At 57.5% G+C, this 25,538-nt stretch overlaps 1 protein-coding gene across 2 annotated transcripts in view; it reads right to left on the bottom strand.

Annotated features, from left to right (window-relative positions):
* Positions 1-13,281, bottom strand: part of PDE2A (phosphodiesterase 2A) — a 64,299-nt gene extending 51,018 nt beyond the window's left edge. The window contains exons 1-2 of one of the 2 annotated variants that reach the window (XM_037068613.1): positions 13,092-13,209; positions 2,142-2,203 (exon numbers count right to left, since the gene is read on the bottom strand). In XM_037068613.1, the coding sequence (XP_036924508.1) occupies positions 2,142-2,203; positions 13,092-13,110 (81 nt within the window). In that variant the 5' untranslated portion in view covers positions 13,111-13,209. Of the gene's footprint in view, positions 1-2,141; positions 2,204-13,091 lie in introns of both variants that reach the window. The other variant, XM_037068612.1, reaches the window with a different exon arrangement.
* Between the last annotated feature and the right edge of the window lie 12,257 nt (positions 13,282-25,538).

Below are 25,538 nucleotides of genomic sequence, written 5' to 3'. Positions count from 1 at the left end.
TGTCTCTCCAGCCTCCCCCTAGACAGAAAGGCTCTTGTCATCTCCCCATCCCCCTTCCCTCTTTCCCTCCAGCTGTCCCTATAGTCTGAGCAACATCCTAGTGTCCTTACTCTCTCCAGTCCCATCCTTTCTATGCAGGGGAGTCCCCAAGGGTGGCAACCTGTCTCTCCCAGCAGGACTGAGAGTGGGTCTGGCGCTCGGGATGGGGTACTAACTGGACCCAGAAACAGAGCAGGCTCTGCCAAGAGGCCAGACAGACACCTGCCAGCTTCTGGGTGGGTGTGGGGTTGGGCAGGGGCAGCACAGGGCTGAGGGCTCATAGACAAAGATCCCTGGGCAGCAGGACCCAGACAAAGGAAAGGTGGAGAAAGAATAGAGACAAAGGGACCAACTGGGGATGGCCCAGGTAGGCCCCATGGTACAGGTGAAGCTTAGCAGGGCTGGGAAGGAGGGGCAGAATTTGAACTTGCAGGGAGCAGGGCCAAGGGCCTAGGCGAAGGGGGCTGTGCCTAGAGGCATAAACAAGGAGCCTGGGCGAGGGGTCTTCTCTCAGGGCCCAGCTCCCATTGTCCAGGAGGGTCTCAGATCCTCCAAAGCCCTCTTCCTTCAGGGCTTCCTGGGAGGATGACAAATACAGTCTTTCCTGGCGAGTGGCAGTGGCTGCTGAGACACTGCTGGCTCCCAGGAACGCCATCTGTCCCGGCTCTGGAGGAGCCCCGCCCCGCAGGGAATGGCCACAAATAAATTAATAATGACTTTCCAGCCCCCACCACCACCCCAGCTCCCAGCTGTAGGGACATTCTCAGGGCTTGGTGCCAGCCCCAGCAGTGAGCCCGAGCTGGCCCCCGCCCCCGCCCCAGGCCCTGGGTGGGCCTCTGCTTTCCCAGTCTTACTGCAGGCTGGGAGAGAATGAGCGCGGGTCAGGCAGGAGACATAGCTGGGCTCCACGCTCAGTTCTGCCTGGACTCACTCACTGTGTGACCACAGCAGGTCTCAGTTCCCCCAAATGTGAAAGAATAACAGCCTCTACTCGTAGGGAGGTTGTGAGGATTGACAGGGAAGTGGGTCTGAAGCTCCTGGCACAGAGGAAGGGCTGACACAGCAGCAGCCTCCCTTTCCCCTCAACCTGGCCTGGGCACAGAGTGGCCTCGTGCTGGTCTTGCTGCTTGGTCCACTTTACATACACCCTCCTCCACGCCTACCTTCACCACCTCAGCCCACCCCACTTCTGCCACTCATGGCCCCTCTGAGCACTGAAAACTCCTAAGAGGCACCTCAAGTCACGGTCAGGGGCTAGCAATGGCAGCCCTCATTTCAAAGGAAATCCACTCAGTAAGACTGAGAAATGAGAAAAAGAACAGTCCCCAGGGCTCAAGGAGCTTGCATTTCAGAGGGGAAGCCATACAGAGTCACATAGTGGAGAAAACAACACGCTAATGGCACAGACAGCAGATGCCCAAGTGTCTGGCTGCCTGGGCAGGAGAGCTCAGAGGAGGGAGTGCAGGGCTGGGAGGGCTTCCTGGAGGAGGGGAGGCTAGAGCTGAGCCCAGAAGGATTTGGGAAGCTGAGGCAGGAAGAGGCCAGCAAGAGCGGTTCTAGGAGGCAGGAATGGGTGAACGTGGGTCTGTGGCCTGGCTGGGGCAGCAGAGAAGCAGCGGTGTGGGCAATACGGTGAATTTTTGAGCAGAAAAATGACAAATTCGGATTTGTGTGTTAGGAAGATCCTTCTGGGAGCAACATGGAGGTCGGGGGCAACTGAAAGCTGGCAGCGGTGAGCTGTCCAGGGGGAAGATGATGAGCCCCAGACTGGGGTAGGCAGTGGGAATGGAGAGGAGGAGACACATTCACAAAATACTTAGGTGGAGAATCCATGGGAAATTGTTGGATGAGGGTAGGGAGGGTGAGGGAGGAGTCCCAAAATGACTCTCAGGTGACCTGGACCAGTCCTCAGTGGGAAGAAATCCCAGTCAGGAATAGGGCAGGGTTGGTGGACTCGGTATGGGGTGACCCTCGGCTGGAGGGGGTGGGGCTTGGATTCGGCTCCAGCCTCCCAGTTCTCCCAGGGGTGGGGGCAATGCTCATACTGACCCCCAGACTGTGCCTCCGGAGCCCACCCATTCCTCCCTCAGCTGAGCTCTCACCTCCAGTCGGGCGTCTCTACTTCCTGGGGGCAATGGCTCCTGTGCAGGGAAGTCCTGGTTGGCTGCAGAGACAAAAAGGCCAGGGGCTCAGGCCTGCGGGTCCTTTTCCCCAGCCTGTTCCCCCACCCAGGCCCTAGCAGACCCCAGGCTTCTTGTCCACAGGCAGCCTCATCCAGGCTGCCCAGCCTGATTGCACCCTGCTCTCTCCCCACCCTTTTCCTACTCCCCGTTTCCCTGGGCACCTCTAACTGGCATATTCTCTGTCTCTCAACTCTGAGAACAAGGCCCAGCTCTTTCATTCAGCCAGGGGCCCCTCAGCAGTGGAATCCACTACATTTTTGCCCCAATCCGAGGCCCACTCCACTTCTGGTTCTCTCCAAGGAACTTCGCTAGGCCTCCCTAAGTCTCAGTTTCTCCATCTATTAAGGGGATTTGTAGTATCCAGCTGACATAGTCATTGAGCTGGGCTCCCAGCTAGGGTTGCTGTGAATCCTAAAGGTGTACAGTTGTGTGTGAGCCTGCAACCCCAGCCGGGCACCCAATTGTCTGGGCTCCAAATGGACCCCCCAACCTGTGTCCCATCGGCACCATTTCATCAGCTCCCTGAATGCTGATGGACACACCAAAGACCACTCGTTTGATCTCCAGGGTTCCACCAGCCCGGTGGCATCCAGAAATCCCAGTCTCTCTGGGAGGCACTGCCCAGGGGCCAGCTGCCCCTCCCCACCCCCACCTGACGAGCATACCCAGGCATGGGACAGACACAGGCATTGGGATATTCTGAGCCTGGCTTCGTTCCCGTCAGCTGCTGGCCGCCATGCCAGCCTAGTGCGGGCGCAGGGGCTGATTTGATTTGGCAGCCTCAGAAGCGTGTGGTAGGGACAGGGAGGGGGAGGGAGGACGAGACACCCACCCCTGCTAGGAAATAAACAGCCTCAGGCCCTCAGCAAGCTGCGGGGAGGACACAGTCTGGTATGGGGAGCACTGGGTTCCCTGCCCGGTGCCCCCCTCTTCTCATCCAGGCCCTGGACGTCTGCCCATGACTGCTGGAATCTATGGCTCTCCTTGAGTCACAGGGGTGACGGTAGCTGCAGCTGGTGTGTGGATGCTTGTGGTGTGGCTGTGGCAGGGTGTCTGGTTATCCTGCATGTCCTTGCATCCTGTGGGGGTCTCCCCATTCAAGCACGCCTGTGGCTGGGCCTGAGCATAGCCCAGGGTGATGGGGAGTGATGTGTGCAGAGCAACAGTCTAGATGTAGCCCTTTCCCAGGGTGACTGTGGCCACACGGCTGGGCCTGTATGGACCAGGATGAGGCCAGGACGTGACGAGGTCACCTATTGCCCGAGGCCACCGGAGGGCCTGGTGTGTTCTGGCTCCGACTTGTTCCTTCCTCTGTGCGCTGACCCTGCTAACCCAGCCACGTCCGGCAGAGGAAGTGACGAGGACTGAGATAAGTGCCTGACCCCAGGGCCCATCCATTTTGTCCACTAGCCTGAGCCTTCTCTTCCACGCAGCCTCTGATGCCCCACTGGCTAAGCTGCCTGGGGAGCCCCCCTGTTCCCTGAGGGGGCAGCCACTTCCACTTGATTCTCCAACTGCCCCTCACCCTCTGGTTTCCCGTGTCCAACTTCAAGCATGGGGAGGGTAGACAGGGTGAGGAACTTCGGCTAGGCCTTCACAGCGCCCCCATAATCCCCCTCCCGCAGGTCCCACCCCCCACCCCCACAGTAAGAGCAGGCTGGCCCACCCCTCCTGGAGGCCTCAGGTCCCCAGGGACCTGGCTTCACAGCCTGCGGCTAGAGACCTGTTGCTGGGGGCCAGGGGCTCTGGTTCTCTGGCCTCCGGTGTGGGGTCAGACCCCAGTCCCAAGGGGCCCACAGGCCAGGGCTGTGCCCCAGACACCAGCCAGGAGGTCAGGGGAGGGTGGAGCCTGCTTTGGGGAAGACGAAACGTCTCATCTGTCACGGCCTCCTCATTGTCCCACTGTCCTCTGGGGACCTCAGGGCTCTCCCCACCCAGCCACAGGAAGCTGAGCCCCTCCTGGACACAGAAGGAGGGAACACTGAAGGGGGGGGGCTCCAGGACTAGGGGGAGACTCAGCCGTGTCCTTGGGGTCACAAAGGTGGAACCTAGACTCACAGAACTCAGGCGTCACAAAGGGTCTGGCAGGGGAGTCCAGCCTTTCGGCATCTCTGAACCACACTGGAAGAAAAAGCATTGTTTTGGGCCACACATTAAATACACAGACACTAAAGAAAACAGAAAACTCTCATAATATTTTAAGTAAATGTACGATTTTGTGTTGGGCCACATTCATAGCTATCCTGGGTCACATGTGGCAAACGGGCTGTGGATTGGGCACCCCTACTATGAAGACAGTCTGCAGTGAGGTCCTGGGGGGCTTCCTGGAGGAGGTGTGTGGTACCTCAAAGGAAGAGAACACTAGGTTCCAGGATAGCCTCCTAACTCCTAACTATGAGATATAGATTTTCACCTGGGACTTGTATGTACTCATGCATGTACTTGGCACATGTCCATGTATACATGGGTACATATACCAGTCACGGAGTCCTGAGCCCTAGAGTGTGTCCCAGGCTGAGTCTGCCCACGGTAGGGGTCAGCCAGGCAGCAGGCACAGTGACAGAGAAGAGAGTAACCTTGGCAAGGAAGAGGAAGGAAGAACATCTGAGGGCTGAGGGAAAAAGTCTGTCATGCTGGTCATAACACAGTCCTCAAATCCAACACGCCTGACGCCAAGGGCCGGGTGCTTCCGAGACCCGCCACCACCTACTGTGCAACTTCCCCTCTGAAGCTGCCTTCCCCATCTGAAGATTAGAAGACTGAACTTGATCTCCTAGGGTCCTCCCACACCTATCTTTTGAAAGAGACCCACACACGAACAGCCTGAGATGGAGGCTACGGAAGGGCGGGGCGAGAGCCTGTGGGGAGCAGAGATGAGAGTGTGGACTGGGACACAGGAAGGGGAGAGTGGCTGACGGGGGAGAGAACCCAGGGAGGCCCGTTAGGGGGTGGGCAGCTGGGGAGGGGCTCCCTGCTGGAGACCCTGACCTCAGGGCCAAGACAGGAGGTGGTAGACAATGGGGCCTTGTGGGTGACAGGGAGCAGCTGTCACCACCCCATCTGCCTTCTGGCCTGTGGGAGGAGAAAGATGGAGAAGTGACAGGCAAGGGCTTTGCCGCCCTAACCTGAATCCTGCCTCCACTCTTGCTCTCCAAGTGCCTCAGAGGAAAGTGGGCAGCACCCAGGAAGGGACGCAGGGAGCCAGGTTTCAGGTCCCGCTGTGCTGTGTGGCTCGGGGCCACTCCCAGCTTCCATCCCCTCGTCTGCAAACCATGCGATGGCACTGGGCTTCTGAGGAACCCAGCCAGGGTGGGCTCCCTGGAGATCTGAGATCCTTTTCTCCAGCCTAGGTGTTTCTTCCTGACTCTGGTGTGGGTACTGAGGCATATGCACAACTCGAAAGGCAGGAAGCCGCTGGACAGATGGGCTGGCCTTGTGCCCACACCGCAGGGAAGTACCCACTGGTCATCGGCTCTCCAGGCATCCTGGCCTGGGACACCCCCTTCCTTAAACCCTTCTCACAGCCACCCTGAGGGCACAAGCAGGGTTCTCCCTCCTCAGCCTGCTCTCAAGGGGTGCTGATGGGTCGCTGGCCAGTGCCTGCACGGCTGCCCTGCCCTCTGCCCTAGTCCGAGGCCCTGTACTCTGGGCACTCACAGGCAGAGGCGTGTGTGTTTCCGTGTCTGGGTCCAGGAAGTGTTCATGTCCTGTTTTCCCCCTCAGGCCAGGCTGCTGGGGAGGCGCAGTGAGCAGGCCTCTCCTTCCCCCACCAACACGACATTTCTGACTTTAGGGGCTGGGAGGCAAGGGCACTCCTCTGTCTGCCGTAGTCTGAGATGGCAGAGGGGTGGAAGCAGGAGAATGAAGGAAATGACCTCTTACCCTGAACACTTAGGGAGTGGCAGCTCTTACACGCGTGCGCACACACCAACCCCTTTGTGCCCAGAGAAAGCATGTGTGCCCCAGGTTAGGAGGGTCTCACTTTCCCTCTAATGCAAGCTCAGCCCTCCCTGGGGTTGGGGGGACCACCTGCCGCCCCAAGCTATCTGTCTCCATTGCTTCTTGTTCTGCTTTAATAACTGAACATCGACACTAACAAGGCAGGTGGTTGCAGCTCTTCCCAGCAGCCCCATTTAGAATCATTGAATCATCAAATCATTAAATCCTAGAATCCTAGAATGTCTGCATCTTTGGCATCTTAAAGTCACAGAATGTCGGAAGCACGCCACCACGCCTCCACACAGTCCTGGCTGGGAGCTGAGAGTCGCGGACGGCTAGACCTCCCCAGTCTGACAGCGCTCGATTCTGCCATCCATCTGCAGAGCTCACAAACTCCCTGGAGATATTGACCCCAACTTCCTCCTGTTACAGATGAGAAAATGCAGCCCAGAGAACAGCCTTGTGCAAGATTATCAGAGTGGGAGCCAAGCAGGGCCCAACTGAGAGATTGCAAGATGGGACCTTAACATTTCGGTGTTCCGGAAACTGCGAAACTTGTCTGAAAGTTACCCTTGGCTCCTGCAACTCCTTTCCCCTCCCCTCCCTGTGCCCTGTACCTAGGCTCCCCACATAAAGGCAGGCATATATGGGGGAAGCTTGAGGGGCCAACTCCCTCAGGGCAGAGGACAGGAAAGGTCACTAGCCAGAGGACGGGCTCCCAGAGGGGGTGCTCTGAACACAAGATCAGAAGGCCTTGGACCCCCAGGGTGGGGCCGCGGCACAGGCAGAGCTTCCAGAGGGCTGGATCCAAAGTGGAAGGAGGTAGTCAAGGCTCACGAGTGATTTTAGAAGCATCACGTATGTTTAGCATTTTCATAAATTTACATTTTAACTCCTTTGGGGATGTATGCATACATTTTTGGATTTAAATTTTATTAAATATTACATTTATGGATTGTTTAAAATTGTGAATCCTGAATGCTCTTTGCCTGAGGCAGATCCAAGGCGCCCTGCTACACAGGCGTGTCCAGCCTGCAGTCCCTGGGGCACAGGAGGCTCAGGGTGGCTCTGGATGCAGCCCAACACAAAAATCATAAATTTACTTAAAACATTATGAGATTTCTTGTGATTTTGTGTCACAGTGTATTTAGACAACTCTTCTTCTCCCAATGTGGCCCAGAGACGTCGAAAGTTTGGCCACCCCTGCCACGCAGCCGATGGAGCATGGTCCAGGTCTCCTGGTCTCCATTTAGCCTCAAAGCTCCTGACAGGGGAGGCCTTCCTGAGACCTCTGGGTCCCTAGAGGGCCCCGGCGTGGGCCTAGGCATCTGTCCTCAATCCCTGTTCCCCCTCACCCAGATACCAGGGGCAGCATTCTCTCTCCCCCCTCACCTCTGCAGCTGAGCAGCTCCCTCACCCACCCCTCAGCCCTCTCTCCCCTCCCCTCCCCTCCATCCTTGACATTTTCCTGCCTCGGCCTCATCACCCCTTGTCTGGACCACGCTGCCCCGGTCTCCACACAGGCGGCCAGCAAGCCTCCCCCCTCACTCCTTCTATGTTCTCCACCCACCTCCCAGGGGGCTCCCTAACACACAGGTCAGCGCCATTTCCGCTCGGCTTCCAACTCTTCGCCCAGGGCCCAGTTCCCTAGGGAATAAATCCAAGTTCTTCGACATGGCTTATGAGCACTGCACAGTGTGGCCCCCACCAGCCTCGCCAGCCTCGCCAGCCTCCTCCTCTTCTGATGCTTCACCGCGCCCCCCTGCCCCCACCCCACTGACTCAGCCACCCTGGCAGCTGGTATGGCTTCACGGAACCGCGGAACCACGCTTTCCTTTCCCTGTCTGTCACTGGCAAGCCTTCGCATTCGCCATTCTCTCCTTCTCTCTCTCCAGAAATGCCTCCTGGCTCTTCCTGGCTCTGTCCCACCATGGTCCCCTGGTTTCTCTCCACCATTGCCCTCAACACACAACCTACCAGCATCAGTCTTTGCCTGTGCCCCCTCCCCATCCCATCACCCATTCACTGCCAGCCTGGGACCTCGGTCTGTCTACCTGCTGCAGGACAAACGCATTATTACTTAGACTTGGGGTAATGAGTGACAGAACTTTAAGGCCCACAACATGCTCATCTGTACCTACCCTCTTGTTTAGGCACATAGTAGGTGCTTACCTAAATCTACCTATGAAGGCCTGGCAGTACACAGTAGGTAGCGTGGACAGGCAGAGCTGGGGTGCCCAGAGAAAGAGAGAGTCCCTGGGCCAGGCTGGGAACTTCCTGGAGGGAGCGGGTGGGAGGATCCTCCCCACATGTCGGTTCCATGGCAGAAACTGAGGACAGGCCACAGGAAATCCCCAGCCCAGTCCTAGGGACATCAAAGCAAACCACCAGAAAGACACGAGAGTCTGTAATGAGAGAGATTCAGTGGACAGGGCCCAGGACAGGGCCACTGAAGGGGCTGGCAGTGCATTCAGAAAAGGCTTCCTGGAGGAGGAGACACTTTTGGCTATTTGAGGGCAGGGAAAGAAATGGAGATGAATCAGGTTAAAGAAAGTGGAGAGAGGCAGACACATGGAAGAAAAAGTTCTGTCCCTTTTTGCCTTTACCCCTGAGAAAAAAAGGGAGGCGAAGGCAGATGAGCAGGAGGAGCAAAGAAGGCCAGGACAGAAGGGAGGTAACATCAATGCCAATGCCATGGCCACGCGGGTATGGATGGCTGGGGCTGGCAGGGAGCAGGTCCCCAGCTGTGGCTGGGAAACATTTCCTGTCTCGCAGCCAGAGGGGTCATTAATAATCATTTACCCGCCACAGGCGGTAGAGAGGCCAGCCAGGGAGCAGCATGGTGCTGGGGCCAGAGCCCAGCCCAGTGGCCAGGAGAGCCGTATTCGGGGGCCAGCCCTGCCACCTTGCTGTGAAACCTGGACAAGTCACCTGACTTCTCTTGGTCTCTGGTAATGCTAGTAAAAGGAGGGTCTAAAGAGGAAGCTGCCTGAAGTCCCCCGCTCTCCGCTATGCACCTCAGTTTCCCTAGATGGCAGTTGGGCTAGCAGCCCTAGAGAGGTCTGTGACATCTGACGATGGATATGAGCAGCTGGGCTATGGAAAGCCTAGCTCAGGCCACATGGGATGGGCAGTTCCCCGCCCCCCCCTCCCCCCCGGCCAGCATCCAAAGAGGGAGCCTCGTGGAACCAGGTGCACATCAGGGCAGCAGGGAACAGAGAAGAGAGGCCCACCTGTGCAGGGCCTGGGGGCCAACAGTGTGACTGGGCCAGCAAGACCGGGCTCCTCACACACAGAAGGTGGGGGCCCCATGACTAGCTGTTGGTCACTGTGATGACTAGCACTTACAACTGTGTCTGCCTGGTACACAGCAGGTACTCGATAAATGCTTTTGGACAAGCGAATGAGTTAATCTGTTACATTTGGAAAGAGCTACCTAAAAGGTCACGATGGTGATTATTCTGGCCGCAGACAATGGGATGGGCAAAAGGCTTGGATGTGAGGCCCAGGGACGGCCATCCAAAGTCATGCAGCATCACATGGAAAGGACCAGCTTCCTTCAGATCCTTTTTTCCAGTTGCTCCAGAATCTTCCTCAGCTCCAGACCACATTTCTCTGTTCACCCAGCACCCACTTCAAAGCCCAGCTCAAGCCCACGCACTTCAGAAAACTTCTGGAATTTTCTTCTGAAGAAAATTGGCCCCAGTCCCCTCTCCTGACTAACTCCGATCGTGCCTGCCAGCTGTAAGGAGTCCTGGCCTCTCACGTTCTCCAACACCTGTTGGCAGGCTGCCCAAAGTGTTTCTTCAAAGTTTTCTCTGGAGGGTATGACCTGGATCTTTCTATTGATGGGAACTCCCCCATCAGACTAGTGGGTCCCCAAAGGTACGGCCAGGCCTTCTTTTTCACATAAGGGTCTCTGTAAGGACAGGGACTGTTTCCCTCAGTAGATGTGGGACCAACAAAAGTGGAAATACACTAAGATCTCCCTGGTTGCCTCCCAGCACAGGGACCACCCCTGGGGGGCTCACAGGGAAGGAAAGGAGACAGTTCAGTGTGCAGAAGGGGGCACTTGGCTGCTCAGCAGCCTGGGGATGACGGGAGCGAGGAAGGACACTGGGCCACCCAGGGGACTAAGACCTCATGGTTGGCAAACTCACCCCCCTCCAAGCTCGGCCCAAAGTGCTCTTGCACAAGGAGGTGTCGCCGGCGATACTGCCTAGGCGTCACGCACTGCCTGTGCCTGCACAGCACTGCGAGGTAGTAGTAAACACAGTGACCCTGCAACACGTGCATCCTCTCCCGCCCTCTTCCAAATCCCAGCCCGAGACACGAGACAGGCTGAGAGGAAAAGAACAAAGGTTCCCGGACTGCGACATCACCCGCCGCCCGCCTGTCCAGCGCCTGCTCAGCAGGAAACCCAAGACAAAGGCCTTGGTCAAAGCGAGAAGGATGAAGGGCAAAGGGTGGACATAGCCTGGCTGGAGGGGGCCATGAGAGGACGTCACGGGTATCTCTGGGGACCTAATCGAGAGGGAAGCAAGAACAGGATGGCAGCCAAGCCCTCCCTGCACACACACGTCACTCCACAAACATTCACCGGACACCTGCTTGATTCTGCACACCCTAAACATTACAAACCCCGTCCTTCAGCCAACACACCTTATGCACACACCACACACTCCCTTACCCCCTGCAGCACATTCCAGAACCCAAAAACACCCTTCATCTTCCTGGACACCACTCACACATGTCTTACAATGCACACAAACAGCTCACGGGGAGAAAAAAATCACACAATCCACATGTCACACTGAAAAGTTACAGAGCTCACACACCCACACTTCACACCACAATCACACTCCACCTCCCACCAGGCACCTCACACACCCCACACTCACCTCCCTAACTACAGACACACATCCAATTAAATCCAACACACACACCACCCAGACAGAGACATACAACCTGCATAGATAATGCGCACACCTAGTGCCACACCAACATGTCACATTTGGGGCCACACAGGCAGCCCCTCAGCATAGACAAGCTTGCCTGCACACAGCATCCCCCCCATGCGTGCGCACCCACACAGTCAACAGGCTCCTGGCCTCGAACCCTCAGCCCTGGGTGCTGCTGCACTCCTTCCCATCAGAGTCGCTCAAGCAGCCAGCACACAGGTCCTGGCCTACTTCCCCAGCAGGCCCTGGGCTGCACGCAGTGACTCTAGGCCAGTCACCTCGTGGGCAACACACTCAGGCACACACAGCTCTCCACCCCACGCTCTGCCGAGACATCAATGAAACCTTTCCTCAAGCCCCTGTGTGGCTCTTCCTGGCTACACACAACAACCAATAACATACACAACCACACACGCAATCCCCTGAGCAAACGGCCCCTATGACTCCACCGCACAACGACAGACACACAACCACATACGCAGAAGTCCCCCCCAAAACACAAGAGTCACATATACCACTGCCACTTGGAAACCCCGACACAGCCTCCCCAGCAACACATGGCATGCAACACCGTACACTCACAGTCCTCACACTCACCGTCCGCTCCTGAGAATCCCCGCACAATCCCACATACAATGACACACACAGTATGGCATGACACCACAGGCATGATCACACACAAGGCACACTCAATGTGCGCAACTCAGCCTGTCCTACACAGACACACAACCCAGACTCACCCAGCCCTGGACACCAGATTGAGGTCTACTCCTCCAGGTGACTGACACCAGATTGCGGTCTACTCCTCCCCCCAGCTGCCCCCAGTCAGGACCAGGACAGCAGCGATGCACAGGTTTATAAATTTTGAGCCCCGCGCCCCACCGCACCACCCCACCAGCCTTAGATCCCTGGGCACCGCCCAAGAACTACACATTCCATGTGCAGTTGCCCACATGTCATGCTTGACAACATGAGAGGGGTGGAGGTCCTGGGGACCTGTGCTGGACCAGCCCAGCACCCTGAGTCTGCCCCTTCCTCACCCCAAAGCAGAGGCAGGTATAGGGGCAGGGGTGACCACTGGGAGAGACCCTAGAACAAAGACAGAAACCTAGAGGAACTGGGTAAGGGTGGATAACAGACAAACCAAGACAGGTGGGTACACGGGCAAAAGAGTCCAAACAAGAGAGGACTAAACAAGAGAGACACTGACAAGCAGAGAGAGAAGACACCCAGAAAGACACAGAACAGCCACAGGAGAAAACAGAGAACGAAGTGGGACCACCACACCCAGAAAGAAACAAGAGGAGAGGATGAGACAAGCCAGAAAAGACTAAGGGAGGTCCAAGTGCGTGTGGGGGAGGGGGCGCGGATACAGGAGCGAGGTAGGAGGGAGGTCCTTCAGAGGGGAAAGAAATCGTGATGGAAAGAGGCTTTTAGCCCCTGGGGTAGGGGCCCAGGTGAGGAATGAAGTCCAGATGTTTGAGTGGGGTTCTGGGTGGGGGCACAGATGAGGCTGTGGACTAGAGGCTCCGGGGCTTGCGGTGAGGCCCCAGTTCCGAGGTGGGGTCCTGAGTGAGAGCTGGGCGCTCGGACGTCCTGGGTGCGCCTGGGCTCTGAGGCACGCAGCGGCGGGTTAGGGGTTTGGGCAGGGGTTCCGGACTTCAGCAGAGCTCTCGGTGTGGACCGGGTCCCACTGGGCATTGTAAGTTCTCAGAGGTGGGGCGGCATCCGATCGGAAGGGGTTCAGAGTCTGGGGCGAGGTTCGGACTGTGAGCTGGGGCTTCAGGGGCTCCGGGGGTGGGGTGCGGTCGGCACAGGAGTGAGATTCGGAACTAGGGGAAGGGTCTCCACCCTGAGGACGGCTCGAGGACAGGGTTGGCCACGGAGCCGGCGACGCCGTGCAGAGGACCCGGCCGGGCGCTGCCCGACACCCGCTTCTCCTGGTGCCCGGGTCGGAGGGCCCCCCTACCTGCAGCCTGTCGGCGCATGGCGGCGGCGGCGGCTCGTCCGGCTTGAGGAAGACCTGCTGGCCCCGCCTGAGGAATTGGACAACAGCGATGAGGATGTGGTGCAGCACCAGGACCATGCTCGCAACCGCCCGCCCGCCCGCCGGCCCGGCCGCTGCGCTCGGTCAGCGCGTCCGCGACTGCTTCGCCGGGTCCGCACGACTGTGCGCCCGGGCCCCGCCCCGGACCGCCCACTGCCCGCCCCCCCGCGGCACCAGCCCCGCCTACCACCCGTCACCCTGGACAGCACCTCTCAGTTCGTCCGATCTCGGGACCCCGACCAGATTCCCCCACCAGCTCTCACCTCCCTCGTCTCCGATCTCATGTCTTCGGCTGGTCCGCTATTAGGATCCCCGCCAGGTAGTCGGCTCCCAACCTTCGCTCCCTTCTCTTGCCCCTTCGTCACTCCTTTCACTACCTCACAGGGGTCACCCCTCCGAGCCCCTTTCCTGTCTGATCGCATCCTCTCCCCGCACCTCTTAGAAAGTCCTGGAGCCAAGCCAGAGCCCCGAGGAGGTAGAGCGCAGTGAAAGGTGGAAGAAGGGGGAAGGGACCGCTGACAAATTACAAGGGACCTTGGGCTCGCTTCTCTTCCAGGAAAAAAAAAAGGTGAATTTTAGAGGTTGCTGCGAGATGGACAGGCCCTGGGAGCAGCAGCAAACCTGGGAGGGAGACACGTGCGCACGTGCGCGAATGCACACACGGACGGGCGCAGTACCCCTGAGAGGAGGGTAGGAGCCCTGGGACCTCAGCACTGGGCAGGCAGGTCCGCGTCGGCGCCCTCGGAAGCCGGAGAGGGTACAGGCCCCAGGGCCACACAGTCCACAGTTCCGCGGTGGGACCCGCGCGCCCGGAGCCCAATTGTCCGCAGAGCCTCTGCGCTCCAGCGTCTGCGACAGCCGTGACGCTCCTGCGCCCCCTGCTGTCCCATCCAGGCGGCTCAGTCCGGCCCTATTTGCGAACAGCCTGGCAGGGGGAGATGCGGTACGGGGGTCACGGGGGCCAGCTCCCTGCCTGAACCTTCCCTGTTCCTAACTTTCGCCTGTCATGAGATCAGCTGCGGCGGTGGCGGTGGGACGTGTCTGAGCTGGAGGGCGAGCTTGGTTCTCACCTGGCCTTTGCCAACAACTTGCTGCATGACCTTGATCAGATCCCCATCCTGGGTTTCTGGGCATCAGTGTTCCCATCTCCTTCAGGAGACAGCCAGAAAAATCAACTCCGATAACGGTGGGAAAACAGCCAGAGCCCTGACAGCCCTTGCTGAGGTCCGACCTGCATCTTTCCCACTGCACTGCGTCCCCTCTCTCTGTAACTCCCCTCCCTTCTTGGAAGGTGACTCAATGAGCCCCCGGCCTCCCAGCCTCCCCGCCTCCCCACCGCACTGGGTTGATTCATCTGGGCCCTCTCTCCCAAGGGAGTGATTTCCTTACTGTTGAGTCACTGAGCCCAGCCCTGGACTCCATCCAGGCACCTGGCACACAGGCTGTGCCGCCAGGCCAGGGGGAGGCCCTCCGTGCCAGGATTTCTCCCACCTCTCTTTCTCGGACTGAGCTCTGGCCCTGCTTCCTCCCCTGCCCGAACACCTTGAGTGACTCCCTACTACAAGCACCAACCCCTCGGCCTGGCAGGGGTTGGGCTCTTCCCTCTCCTCCCCTCTCCTCCCCCTCAGACTTTCTGTACCACTTAGCTCTGGCTTGTTTTCCAGCTTTGACCCTCTGGCCACCGTTCCTTAAATTTACACTTCCTGCTCTTCTCAGATGAGTGACTCATTCTCACCTTCAGGCCTGTACCCCTGCCACCCCGCCCCCAGTGCCCTCCTGATACTGTTAATCAGCTTATCATTCAGGGGCCAGACAGAGGCCCACCTGTCTCAGGAGGCTGCCTTAGTTCTCGTTTGCCCTTTGTGTTTTTCCTGGGAGGCCTGTCTCGGGCACGGGGAGGGGTGGGGAGTACCTCCCACTGAATGATCCAGGCCAAATCCATGTATTTTACTGAATCTTTAATCTAGGGGCAATTTGTCCTAGTTGTTAACACTGTAAAAAACATTACACGGGCCAAGATGTGTGCAGGTTCTGGCCCACAAAAGGCCTTTCCTTTCTGGCCTGTTTCCTGCTCTGTAAGAGAGTGACCGATGGAAGGGCTATTGTTAGAAGTGAGTCTGAGCACCTGTCACCAGGTCAGTGCTAGACTCGGATGGCCTGGGTGGGACACAGGTACCCAGAAGGTATCTGTTACGGCCACTGGCCAGAGCTCTTTGTTCTTCAGGGAAGCCAATCATCCCACACACCATAGTCGAGAGCCAACCCTGGCCGGGCACAGCCGCCGTCTCTAGGCAGGACCTCTGTGGCGCTCCCCTTTAGAGAAGGTACTTCTGAAATCTTACTTTGTCTCTCACCCTGCAGCTCAATGGCTGGGCCCCCAGGAACACGCTCTGTGTCTCTTTCAACTCAGAGCCAAGCATCCCTCAGAGCCCTAACTCTGCTATAGACATGCTGTGTAGCCCTGGACAGGCCACTGCCCCTCTCCACACCCCATTTCCCTCATCTGTGAAATGGGAACACACTAGATTCAATAAGCAAACTTCTTTCTTTTGATGCCTGGCAGGACACAGAACCCTTTCACAAACCCCTCTTCACATAATCCTTGAAATTCTCCAAGCAGTCCTTCCTCCCCGCCCCCTCCAGAGAAGCAACCCCGACTCCACAGAGTGGCAAGGGGACAGGCCTTGCCCCAGCTCCCATCGCCAGAAAGTGAGCCTTGCTCTAAGGCCAGGACCCCTCTCCTCCCCCGGCTCTGTGTTCTGTGGTTCTGGGCTGGGTTCTCACCCTGGCTCATGCCTGGGACACCCCCCACCCACCCCCACCACCACCACCAGGTGTTTTTAAATGTTCCCAGATGATGGTTCTAATTTGCTGCCAGGTTTACAAACCCCGGGTTAGATGCATCTTGGCTGACCTCAGTACCATGGAATTAAGGATCAGGGCTGGCCCCTGTCTGGGGCTTGGGGCTTTGTGCCTGAAGGGCTTTGACATTTATTTATTTTCTTAAAGATTTTATTTATTTATCTTTAGAGGGGAAGGGAAGGACAGAGGGAGAGAAATATCAATGTATGGTTGTCTCTCATGCGTCCCCTGCTGGGAACCAGCCTGCAACCCAGGCATGTGCCCTGACTGGGAATCGAACTGCGATCATGTGGTTCGCAGGCTTGTGCTCAATCCACTGAGCTATGCCAGCCAGGGCCTTTGACATTTATTAAGCACTTGATATGTGCCTCATATTTCATCTTTTCAGGGACAGTATAAGGTAGGACCTCTTATTAGCCACATTCTACAGATAAGGAAAATGGAGGTTCAGAGAGACAAAGTAACTTGCCCACAGCCACACCGAATAAGTGTGAGAGCCAAAATCCGAACCTGGGCTGTCTGGCTCCAGTCTGCGCCTTCCCCTCCTGTCCATCTCGTGAGGAAAGGCACATGAGAAAAGCAGATGGTTCCACCTCTCCTTTGTCCTCAGCAGTGCAGGGACTGAGGTCTCTCTACTCCCCTGTCCCTGAACCCTCCACCCATCTCTACCCCAGAAGAAGCTGGCCTAGCCCCTCTAGACACCTCTTTTCATCACCCCACTTTAGCAGCTGCTCTAAGGCACCCAGGGACCCAGCTACCTCAGAGCAGGTATTTTTGGAAAAGGTGACTCAGCCGAGAGTCTGGGTAATGGGCCACTTGACCTCAGGCCGTGTCCAGGAACTGACCCTTCCTTGTCCCTTGTAATGACACCTCTGGGGGCCATTGTGTTTATGCAGTACTCCCTTCCCCAGGACTGGTGGGCAGACTTTCCCACTGGCCCTCTCTCCACCTGAGAGCATTGAGCCAGCAGAGCTCAACAGGCTCCAAACCCCCTTCCCCAGGGCCGTGCGTTCTGCTCCGATGAGCCTCTCTGGTGCCTGGCAGGCATCCATCCTGTTGCTGCTAACCATGGAGACTCCTGAATGCCAGGTTCAAGCCTGAGCCCTGCCCTGACAGGCTGGGTGACCTTAAGCAAGGCTCTGGCCCTCTTGGGCCTCGGGCTTCCCAGCAGCTGTGAAGGTTGACCTGTCTCTCTTCGAGGGCTCGGGCAGCTCGGGTAGCAGGAGGCAGGATCCAGGCAGGCCTAGCTGGGCAGGGGACCACTCTTCTGGACAGGCAAGGCTTCTCAGGCATGCCAGGCCCAAGGACTGGGCAAGGACCAGATCCCGATACAGGGAGCTCCTTAGGAGAGAACGTATGTGACTCAGTCTCTCTGTGACTCAGAGGGAACCCATGGACTAAAAAAGGGCTCGCCCCTCCAAGGGGCCAATCCAAGAAGCACCCGGAGGAAGCTGACATCTCCATGGGTCCTGCGTCCATCTAGAGCCTGTCCTCGACACTTCAGCCCTGAAGGGGCCTTGGGTGTGAACTTAGGTAGTTGTGTGCGTGCGCACGCATGTGTAATTCCTGGGTGAGGGTGAGAGAGTACAGGTTTGTAAATTTATATCTTTGCGAGGATGTGTGATACTTCCCTGATTTAGCGAACTTATGTGTGTACACACAAATGTACATGTATCTGCGGAATATGCATATGTGTGTTTGCAGACAGACAGGTACAGTGGTATGTGTGTGCAAGTGTCCAAGCATGGCACACAGTGGGCATTCATGTTTGAAGGTGTGCGTAGATGTGTGTACCCAAAGTCACACCAGAGGTACTGCCCGCAGCCACCAGCCCAGGTCAGCTCTGTGTGTCTGCTGGCTGTGGCCCTGGATGTGGGAGTGGGACAATATGGATCTGGGCTCTGCGGGGCCAGGGCCTGCTTCCAGAGCCCCTGCAGCAGCTCTGAGTTCAAAGAACACAGGCCGAGTGAGCTCAGGCCCCTCCAGGAAGGGGTGGGGTGGGGTCGGCCACAGGTCTCTCATCTCCGCATCATTTCCACGTCCCTGTGTGGCTCGGGGCAGGCCGCTGCACCTCTGCAGCAGACAGATGGCTGCATGACCCTAGAAGGGGAGGGAACCTGTAGGATTCTGGTCCAGGACTAACCCAGGACCTGCTGGCTCACATCAGGGCTGAGGTCCCGGGGACTTGGGCCATAGCACACCTTAGGCCTTGGTATCTGCATCCATAAACCCTCAGATCCTTCTACTGTCCCAGGCCACACACAATCATATGCACTCGCTGACTTTCCACAAATAGGTACCCCCTCTCTCCTACACACAGACACACGCATTCCTACATACAGGCACACAGCCTATGTACATGATAGCATGGCTCCTACACAGAGAGGGACGGGTGGGCACACCTACCCCAGTGTCTCCTTCGGGGGCCACTGTGCCTTCTTCTCCCTGATGCCCATACGTGCTCTTCTCTTCACCCATCCGCAGCCTGCCTCCCCCGCGCCCTTGTGTCTCCCCACTGCGCACAGGATGCAGTAGGGGCCCTGGCCTTCCCGGCCTTCAACGCCCACCTCCCCACCCCCACCCCTCCCACCCGGTGCTCACTCCTCCCACGACACCATCCTGTCAAGCTCGGATCATCCTGAGCCAATTCCCATGGAAACCAGGAAGGAAGATGAGCAAAAGGAAAGACAGATTCCAGCTTTCTCAGCAGCACTACCAGCCTTCTCAGTTTGGGGTAGAGGTAGGGAGAGGAGCACTCGGCTCTCAGCCTAACCCAGGGACAGGCAAGTGGGTTCAAGGTGCTTGACTTCTCTCAACCCCAACCACCATCTTCAGGAGCCTGGGGTAACGCAAAAAAGTGCAGTGTGAGAAACCTTCTGCAACATTCGCTGAGCCCCACCCCCTCACTGAGCCCCATCCCCCTCACTGAACTCCATCCCCCTCACTGAGCCCCACCCCCTCACTGAGCCCCACCCCCTCACTGAGCCCCATCCCCCTCACTGAACTCCATCCCCCTCACTGAACTCCATCCCCTCACTGAGTCCACTCCTCTCATCCCCCATGACCTTACCCAGCCCATCTCCCCTGCTCACTGGTGCCTCTTCAGTTCTGGTCTGCAGGATCTTGTGGGGTTGCTTTGATTTCAGCCCTAGGCTACTTCTTCCTGAGCCCTGGCTAACAGGCTAGGTGGACAGAGGAGGGCAGGCCTGACCTAGGCCAAGAGCTAATGCCCAGTTTAACTCAGCCCTGCCTGGACAGCTGAAACCCCTCTAGGGTGTGCCCAGCTTCCCCCACTAACCGTTCCTGGGCTGGCTCAGCCCCAGGAAGGGCCCCAGGCTGCAGTCACTGACCCCAGCCCTCCAATCACAGATACATGTGTATATATGCACACACACATTCGTGCACACACACACATCAGGGTTGCTCGGAGCTGAGCCTGTAAGGAGGGCTACTAAGGCACAAAAAAGTCTAAGAGGGAAGGAAGGAAGGAAGAAAGCGGGAGGGAGGGAGGGAGGAAAGAAGGAAGGAAAGAAGGGTCAATCTAAGCAACAGGGACCCAAGGCCCCATGCTCTGAAAACTCCTGTCATCTCAGAACCTGTCATATAGGGAGGCGCCAGCGTGTGGCTTTAAGGTTCCAAGAACTCACAGATCTTTGTGTTCTAAGAAAATTAGAGCCTCTATTATTCTGCCCCATTATTTGAAGAGTCTGTACCTCCTACACTCTGAAAATGAGAGCCTAGTGCTGAGGCTGTAGGCACCGAAGCTCCTAATACTCCATTATTCTAACTGCCTGAGGTGCCAGGGCTCAAGGACTGGAGCGCCAGGGTTTCCGCCCCCCAGAGCCTGGTGGTCTGTGGGCTGGAGTCTCTGTGAACCAGGTAGGAGCAGGCCCCAGAGAGCCGCTGCACACGGGAGGCGCTTCCCAGCCTCCACCCTCTTGCTTATACCCTGTGCATGCCTAGGGTTCCACCACCCTCCTCTCTGCTAATTACATGGTAACTTTAAAGGGGAAGGGAGGGTATTGCCATCAGTTACTACCTTCTGCGTGCCAGACCACAGCTGATTCTCTCACTTAATCCTCATGATACTACTTGCCTGGAGAACAGAGTAGTCCATCCGTCCCATCTCTCTTGCTGGCTGCCTCAGTAGCCCCTGACGATGCCCTCCGACCCACAACCTGCACCACACCCCGCCATGTTGCTAATTTACAGTTGATATCACTGAGTCCCAGGACACGAGGTCATTTGTCTCAAGTCACACGGCTGGAAATAGTAGAACCGCAACCTGAACCTGGCCCCTGGCAAACCCAGGTCTCCCAGTTGCAGGCTAGTTCTCCAAAGAACCTGGGGGCCTCCTTCCCAGCTTCTCCTCCACTTTAGGTCCACACTGAACTAGCTCCTCCCACCCTAGAGGCCCCCCAGCTCCAGAAGGCAGAGACTGTGGTCCCCTCTTCCCCGAGCTAGAGGCAGTTTAGAGCCTCTGCATTTCCCATCCTGATTGATCTAAAGGCGTGTGATCCACAAAGACCCCGTGGTGGGACTGGGGGATGTGGTGTTCAGTTTCTAAGCGCCGGTCGCTATGGAAGCCAGGTGCTGCCAGCCTAAAGCCTAGCAACAAGGCGTGGTGTGGTGCGGGTGCGGGTCGAAGGGCATCGTCAGGGGCTTCTGAGGCAGCCAGCAAGAGAGACGGGATGGATGGGCTTCTCTGTTCTCCAGGTTGGAGGACTGGATCTGCCACCTTGGCTGGGCTTGCGAGGGGGAGGAAGGAGGCAGAGGGAGCAGGGCCAGGCAGGTCCTGAGAGACTGGGATCCAAAGACAAGGGCAGAGAGAGACTTGCAGAGACAGACAGAGGGAGTCCAGAGACGGTGAAAGGCAGGAGGAACACCATCAGAGAGAGGGAGATGTGGGAAGGTAGACGACAAGAGCCGGTCAGAGTCAGAGACCACAGACGACAGACGACTAGCGGGGGGGCGGGGGGGACGACTGACTCCCAGACAGGCAGACTCCCGGGGAGGGAGAGCGTGTGCCTGAGAGCAGGAGGAAGCCACAGGGCAGTGACAGAGATGGATAGACTCATGACAGGAGGAGATAAGCCTGAGGCAGGAGGCAATATAGAAGCAGATAATAAAGGAAGAGAGGACTAGGAATGAAGTAGGCAGGCAGGCAACACAGACTGGAAGGCAGAGCCAATGGTAGCAGGGAGCCCCCCTCCCAGCAGCAGTTATGAGGACAAGGGCTCCAAGGTCATAGGAGTCCTGAGCTGGCTCCAGCGGCCTGCCCACCTGTGGCATGGGCATCACCAACCTTGTACAACCACCCCACCCCCACCCAGCCTCTCCCCCAGAACATAGAATCATCTAGGCAGTGACCCTCAGAAAAGAGACTGGCAGGAGGCCCCAGGTCTCTCCCCCACCCCCTCCCAGCCACAGGGGTTGCCTAAGATCGCACAGTAGGGCAGCCCTGAAGCGGCAGGCCTTGGGAATTCCAGTCTGGAGCTTCCTCCCCACCCTCGCCTGGGTCCGTCTGGCCACTCCCTGGGAATCCACGGAGGCACCCTCAGTACAGAGAGCACACTCGTCTCCCTACCAGAGTGATGGAGTCGAAGACACAACCCCCCTTTACTCCCTTTTCTTCAACAACAGGCCCATACCCAAGGATAGAGCAGACAGCCTGCAGAGGGGATGTGGCCCACACTGGTCCCTCTCGGGGCTGTGTCTAGGGCAGGCAGGCTCTGGGGAACCCACAGCAGTCTGACTCCTCAGGAGCAGGGAATTGGCAGGCACTTGACAGGTGGTATCTCAATCCTCAAAGCAACCTGTTACTGGTGAGAAGACCGAGGCCCCCAGAAGGAAGGTGACTTGCCCTAAGGTTCCTGAAGCAGAAATTGAGCCCCAGTCTCATGAGGGCCAGTGCAAGTTGCAGGGCCTGGTGGAGGCCCTCCTGCCGGGGTGGAGGCAGCCACCCCAGGAAGAGGGCCAATCCCAGCCTGCTCAGGGGCTCTTCCCGGAGGGAGAGTGGGCTTGGGTCCCAATTCCTGCTCTGGCCCCTGTTCCTCTCAACAGCAGACATATCCCGGCCCACCTAGTTCGGAGTGGCAGACAGGGCTTGGCTAGACTCTTTCAGGTGTCAAGTATTAATATCTCTCTTCTCTCTTTCTCTCTCCTCCCATCCTCCAATTAATAACACTGTCGGCTGCACCTGACAGTCGCTTTGGGCGCTCATGTGCCCTCAGAGGCACCTCATCTACCCCCAGAGCCTTGCTCTCTCCAGACTCCTCAGGGAGGAACAAGACAAAGGCTAATTAAGTGCCCACTACGTGCCCCTGGTGGTATGAAGCATTTGACCTTCATTATCTCATTAAACTGTCCATTGAGGGCTCTGAGGGTTCGCCCTGCCTCCTGCAGCTCCTGGTCCCTTGCCTGCCCCCCCACCCCCCCCCACCTCACAGCACTGGTAGATGCAGTGTTGTCTGGGAGCTGGGAGTGCAATTCTCAGCGGCAGTGCTCATGGTGAGGGGCGGGGGGAAAGCAGGGGAAAGTGTAGGGTAGACAGGTGAGAGGTGAGAGGAAGGTGAGAGGAAGAGGGAAGGAAGAGCAGGCTGCTGCACACCAGTCTCAGCCCACATACACACACCTTGCACACTGGGCCTGGGCCACAGCCCAGAAGATTGACCTGCAGCACCAGGCTCCCCGGAGCCTCAGCTCCTAGAAGGCAGCGCTGCAGCAACTATTGACTGGCTGCCTCCCAGCCTTGTCTTCTGGCTGCCTGGAGGCTGCCTCCTCCACGCAGCCCCCCAGCGGATTGGTGTCACTGCCAGGGTGAAAGTCTGGGAGCAGCCTGGGGACAATGAGCAGTGACCCCTCCTCTCTTCCTCAGGAACCTGGTTCAGGTAGATGGGTAGTAGAAAGGCCAACACAGGGGCTCATGTTCGAGCATGCTCATGTGTGTATGTGCACACATGTGTGAATGCATAAATAAGCCAGTGGGACAGATGAGTTGTAAATACAAGATGTGAGCCATATGACCTGGGTTCAAATCCCAGCTCCTTCAGTTCCTGGCTATGGAATATTATACAAATCACTGAACCTCTCTGAGCCTCAGTTTCCTTATCTCTACAGTGGGGCTACCAACAGTCACCAAGCAGCAGGATGAACAAGATTATAAATACAGAGCTCTGGCACGATGCTCGGCACACAGTGTTTTTCCCTACATGAAGGCTGGTATTACTGTTACTGTGAGCATATGTGCCTGTGTGTGCACGTGTAGGTGCCCTTGGAGGAATTTTTGGCACTCCAGCAGGGGGTGTAGGCTGTTCCCTACCCTCAACTCCTCTAGAATAGGGGCTGCAGCCCACTCTCAGCTCAGCCTCAGAAGAGGGGAACCTATGGCACCCTCCCAAAAAACCCACCTGTGCTGGGCGAGTCCGTGTGAGGGAGATGGATGGTTTGGTGGCCACCAGGCAGGACTGGTGATTAGGAGGCTAACAGCCCAGCATCCGGAAAGGAGTGGGAGGGAGGCTGAACTGTGGGGCCATCCATCAAAGCCGTCAGGCCCAGCGATGCTGTTCGGGAGATGGGGGCGAGGCCAGGGGACAGCTGTGAGGTGGGGGAAGTGTAGACAAGCCAGGGGCCAGGCAGCCAGGCTCAGCCCAGCAATGACCCGCTCAGTTACCCTGAGTGAGTCGCTGTAACATTGGGACCTCAGTTTCTTCATCAGAACAATGGGGTCAAATGTCTCTGCACAGAGAAGGTCCAGCCACAGTAGACACAATATCAGGCCCCAGAGACAAGAGGACACCTGGGGAGGCCGTGAGGGGTTCAGAGAGTTGCCTACTCCTACAGGTGCACAACTCAGCCAAAGACCCCCGGGGTGCGGAGTAAGGGAATATGGCACAGTGTCTGCGCTGGCAGCCGGGGGACCCAAGTTTGAATCAATTTATGGGGGATCCCAATTCCTGCTGACCTGAGCCGAGCTCCTGACTCTCCAGGCCCTTCCCTGAATGTCCCCCCACCCTGTCCACCATTATCACACATGCCCAGCCTGTCAGACCGAGGAGGGAAGGGCCAGAAGCACAGCCCCTGCCTGTGCAAACTTCACTCAACCTGCTACCCTTTGGAGGTAGCAGTTGCCTGGGAAAATCCTGGCCAGCAAATCCAGGGCAGCAGGGCCTGCCTGGGGCCTGGTGGGATCCTCACAGGGCCCACAGTCTCAGTCTGTCTCTAATGACCTCTGCGAGCTTGATCAAGTCACTTGCCTCTCTGGGCCTCAGTTTCTCCAGCCCTAAAATCAAACAAGGAATCACAAAAACATTCGGGGGCTCTTCTTTCCCTGTGAGACAAACTGCAGACTCACGGCAGCCTCTCCCTCCCAGTCCTTCCCCAGGCTCCCCACTTACACCCTGCACGCGGGCTGCTCCGGATTCTGTCAGTCCCCCATCCCTCTGTCTGTTTCCCTCCGGACTCAGTGAACCACATGGCTCACTGGTCCATCTCTGGACCTCTGCCCCTCCGCTGGAAAATCTCCTTCCCACCCAACAGAAACAGGAGTACCGCCATTCTGCAAAGCCATTGGCCCCTGACAGAGCTCAGACAGACCCCCTTGCAGAACCCCCAGTGACCCCCAGATGCCTTCTCTGGAGCGTCTGTGTCTCCATCTTGCTGAGAGCCGGGCCTGATTCCCAGGGCCCAGGACGAGGTAGGCAGCTCAGGGGACGGCACTTAGAGAAAACGAAAGGGAGGGAGGAAGAAGGGAGGAATGAAAGGAAAGACATAAGAAAGGAGGGAAGCCGAGAAACAACGGTCCCCAATGTTGGTTCGGTCTAACAACCTGAGTGGACTCAGTTCAGTCCAGGTGGAGCCCTCCATGCTTGGCCCCGCACCCCCTCACCTCACCACCACCTCCCCGCCCCCCCATTCCCCTTTGGGCCCGGCCCTCCTCACACACTCAGTACAAAGGCCCAGAGCCAAGGGGTCTCTGGCCTCTGCCTGCACCCTGACTGGAGGCTAAGAACAAGCCTGGTCGTCATAGCGACGCTGCGATGCTGTCATCACTAATTCATCGTCCTAGCCCTGGGAGGCCAGCGAGGTGTCAGGAGAGCTGGTCAGAGCGGATGAGAGCAGCCACTGGGAGCAGGAGTCTCGGGGCTATGGGCCTGGGGGGTGGCGAGGGACTAAATCCCACCCCCACCCACCTGCGTCCTCCCCTCAGTCTCCCCGATGCCCTGGGAGGAAGCAGCACAGTCCTCTCTTCAATCTGTCCTGCGCACCTACTGTGTGTCCAGCTCAGTCCAACCACAGAGCGGGGGTGGGGGAGTGAATGCCAGGATAGAACGCCTCCTACCCCCATGCTTATGAGCACCTGCCCGTGTCCTGCTGTCCTCAATAGGTCAGGGGGTGCCCCTCTGATGTCACAGGGGCTGAGGAGGGGTGGAGAGAAGGGGGAGGAAGTAAGCCCATATTGTGCCCCTTCCAGGCACGTAGGTACCAGACATTCCTAAAAACTAACAC

The sequence above is a fragment of the Sturnira hondurensis genome, unplaced genomic scaffold (assembly GCF_014824575.4).
Source record: "Sturnira hondurensis isolate 20B ecotype Veracruz unplaced genomic scaffold, ASM1482457v3 Scaffold0017746, whole genome shotgun sequence".
NCBI classification, from domain to species: domain Eukaryota; kingdom Metazoa; phylum Chordata; class Mammalia; order Chiroptera; family Phyllostomidae; genus Sturnira; species Sturnira hondurensis.
Note: the sequence above shows the minus strand (reverse complement) of the source record. Positions and strands in the feature narration are given on the sequence as shown.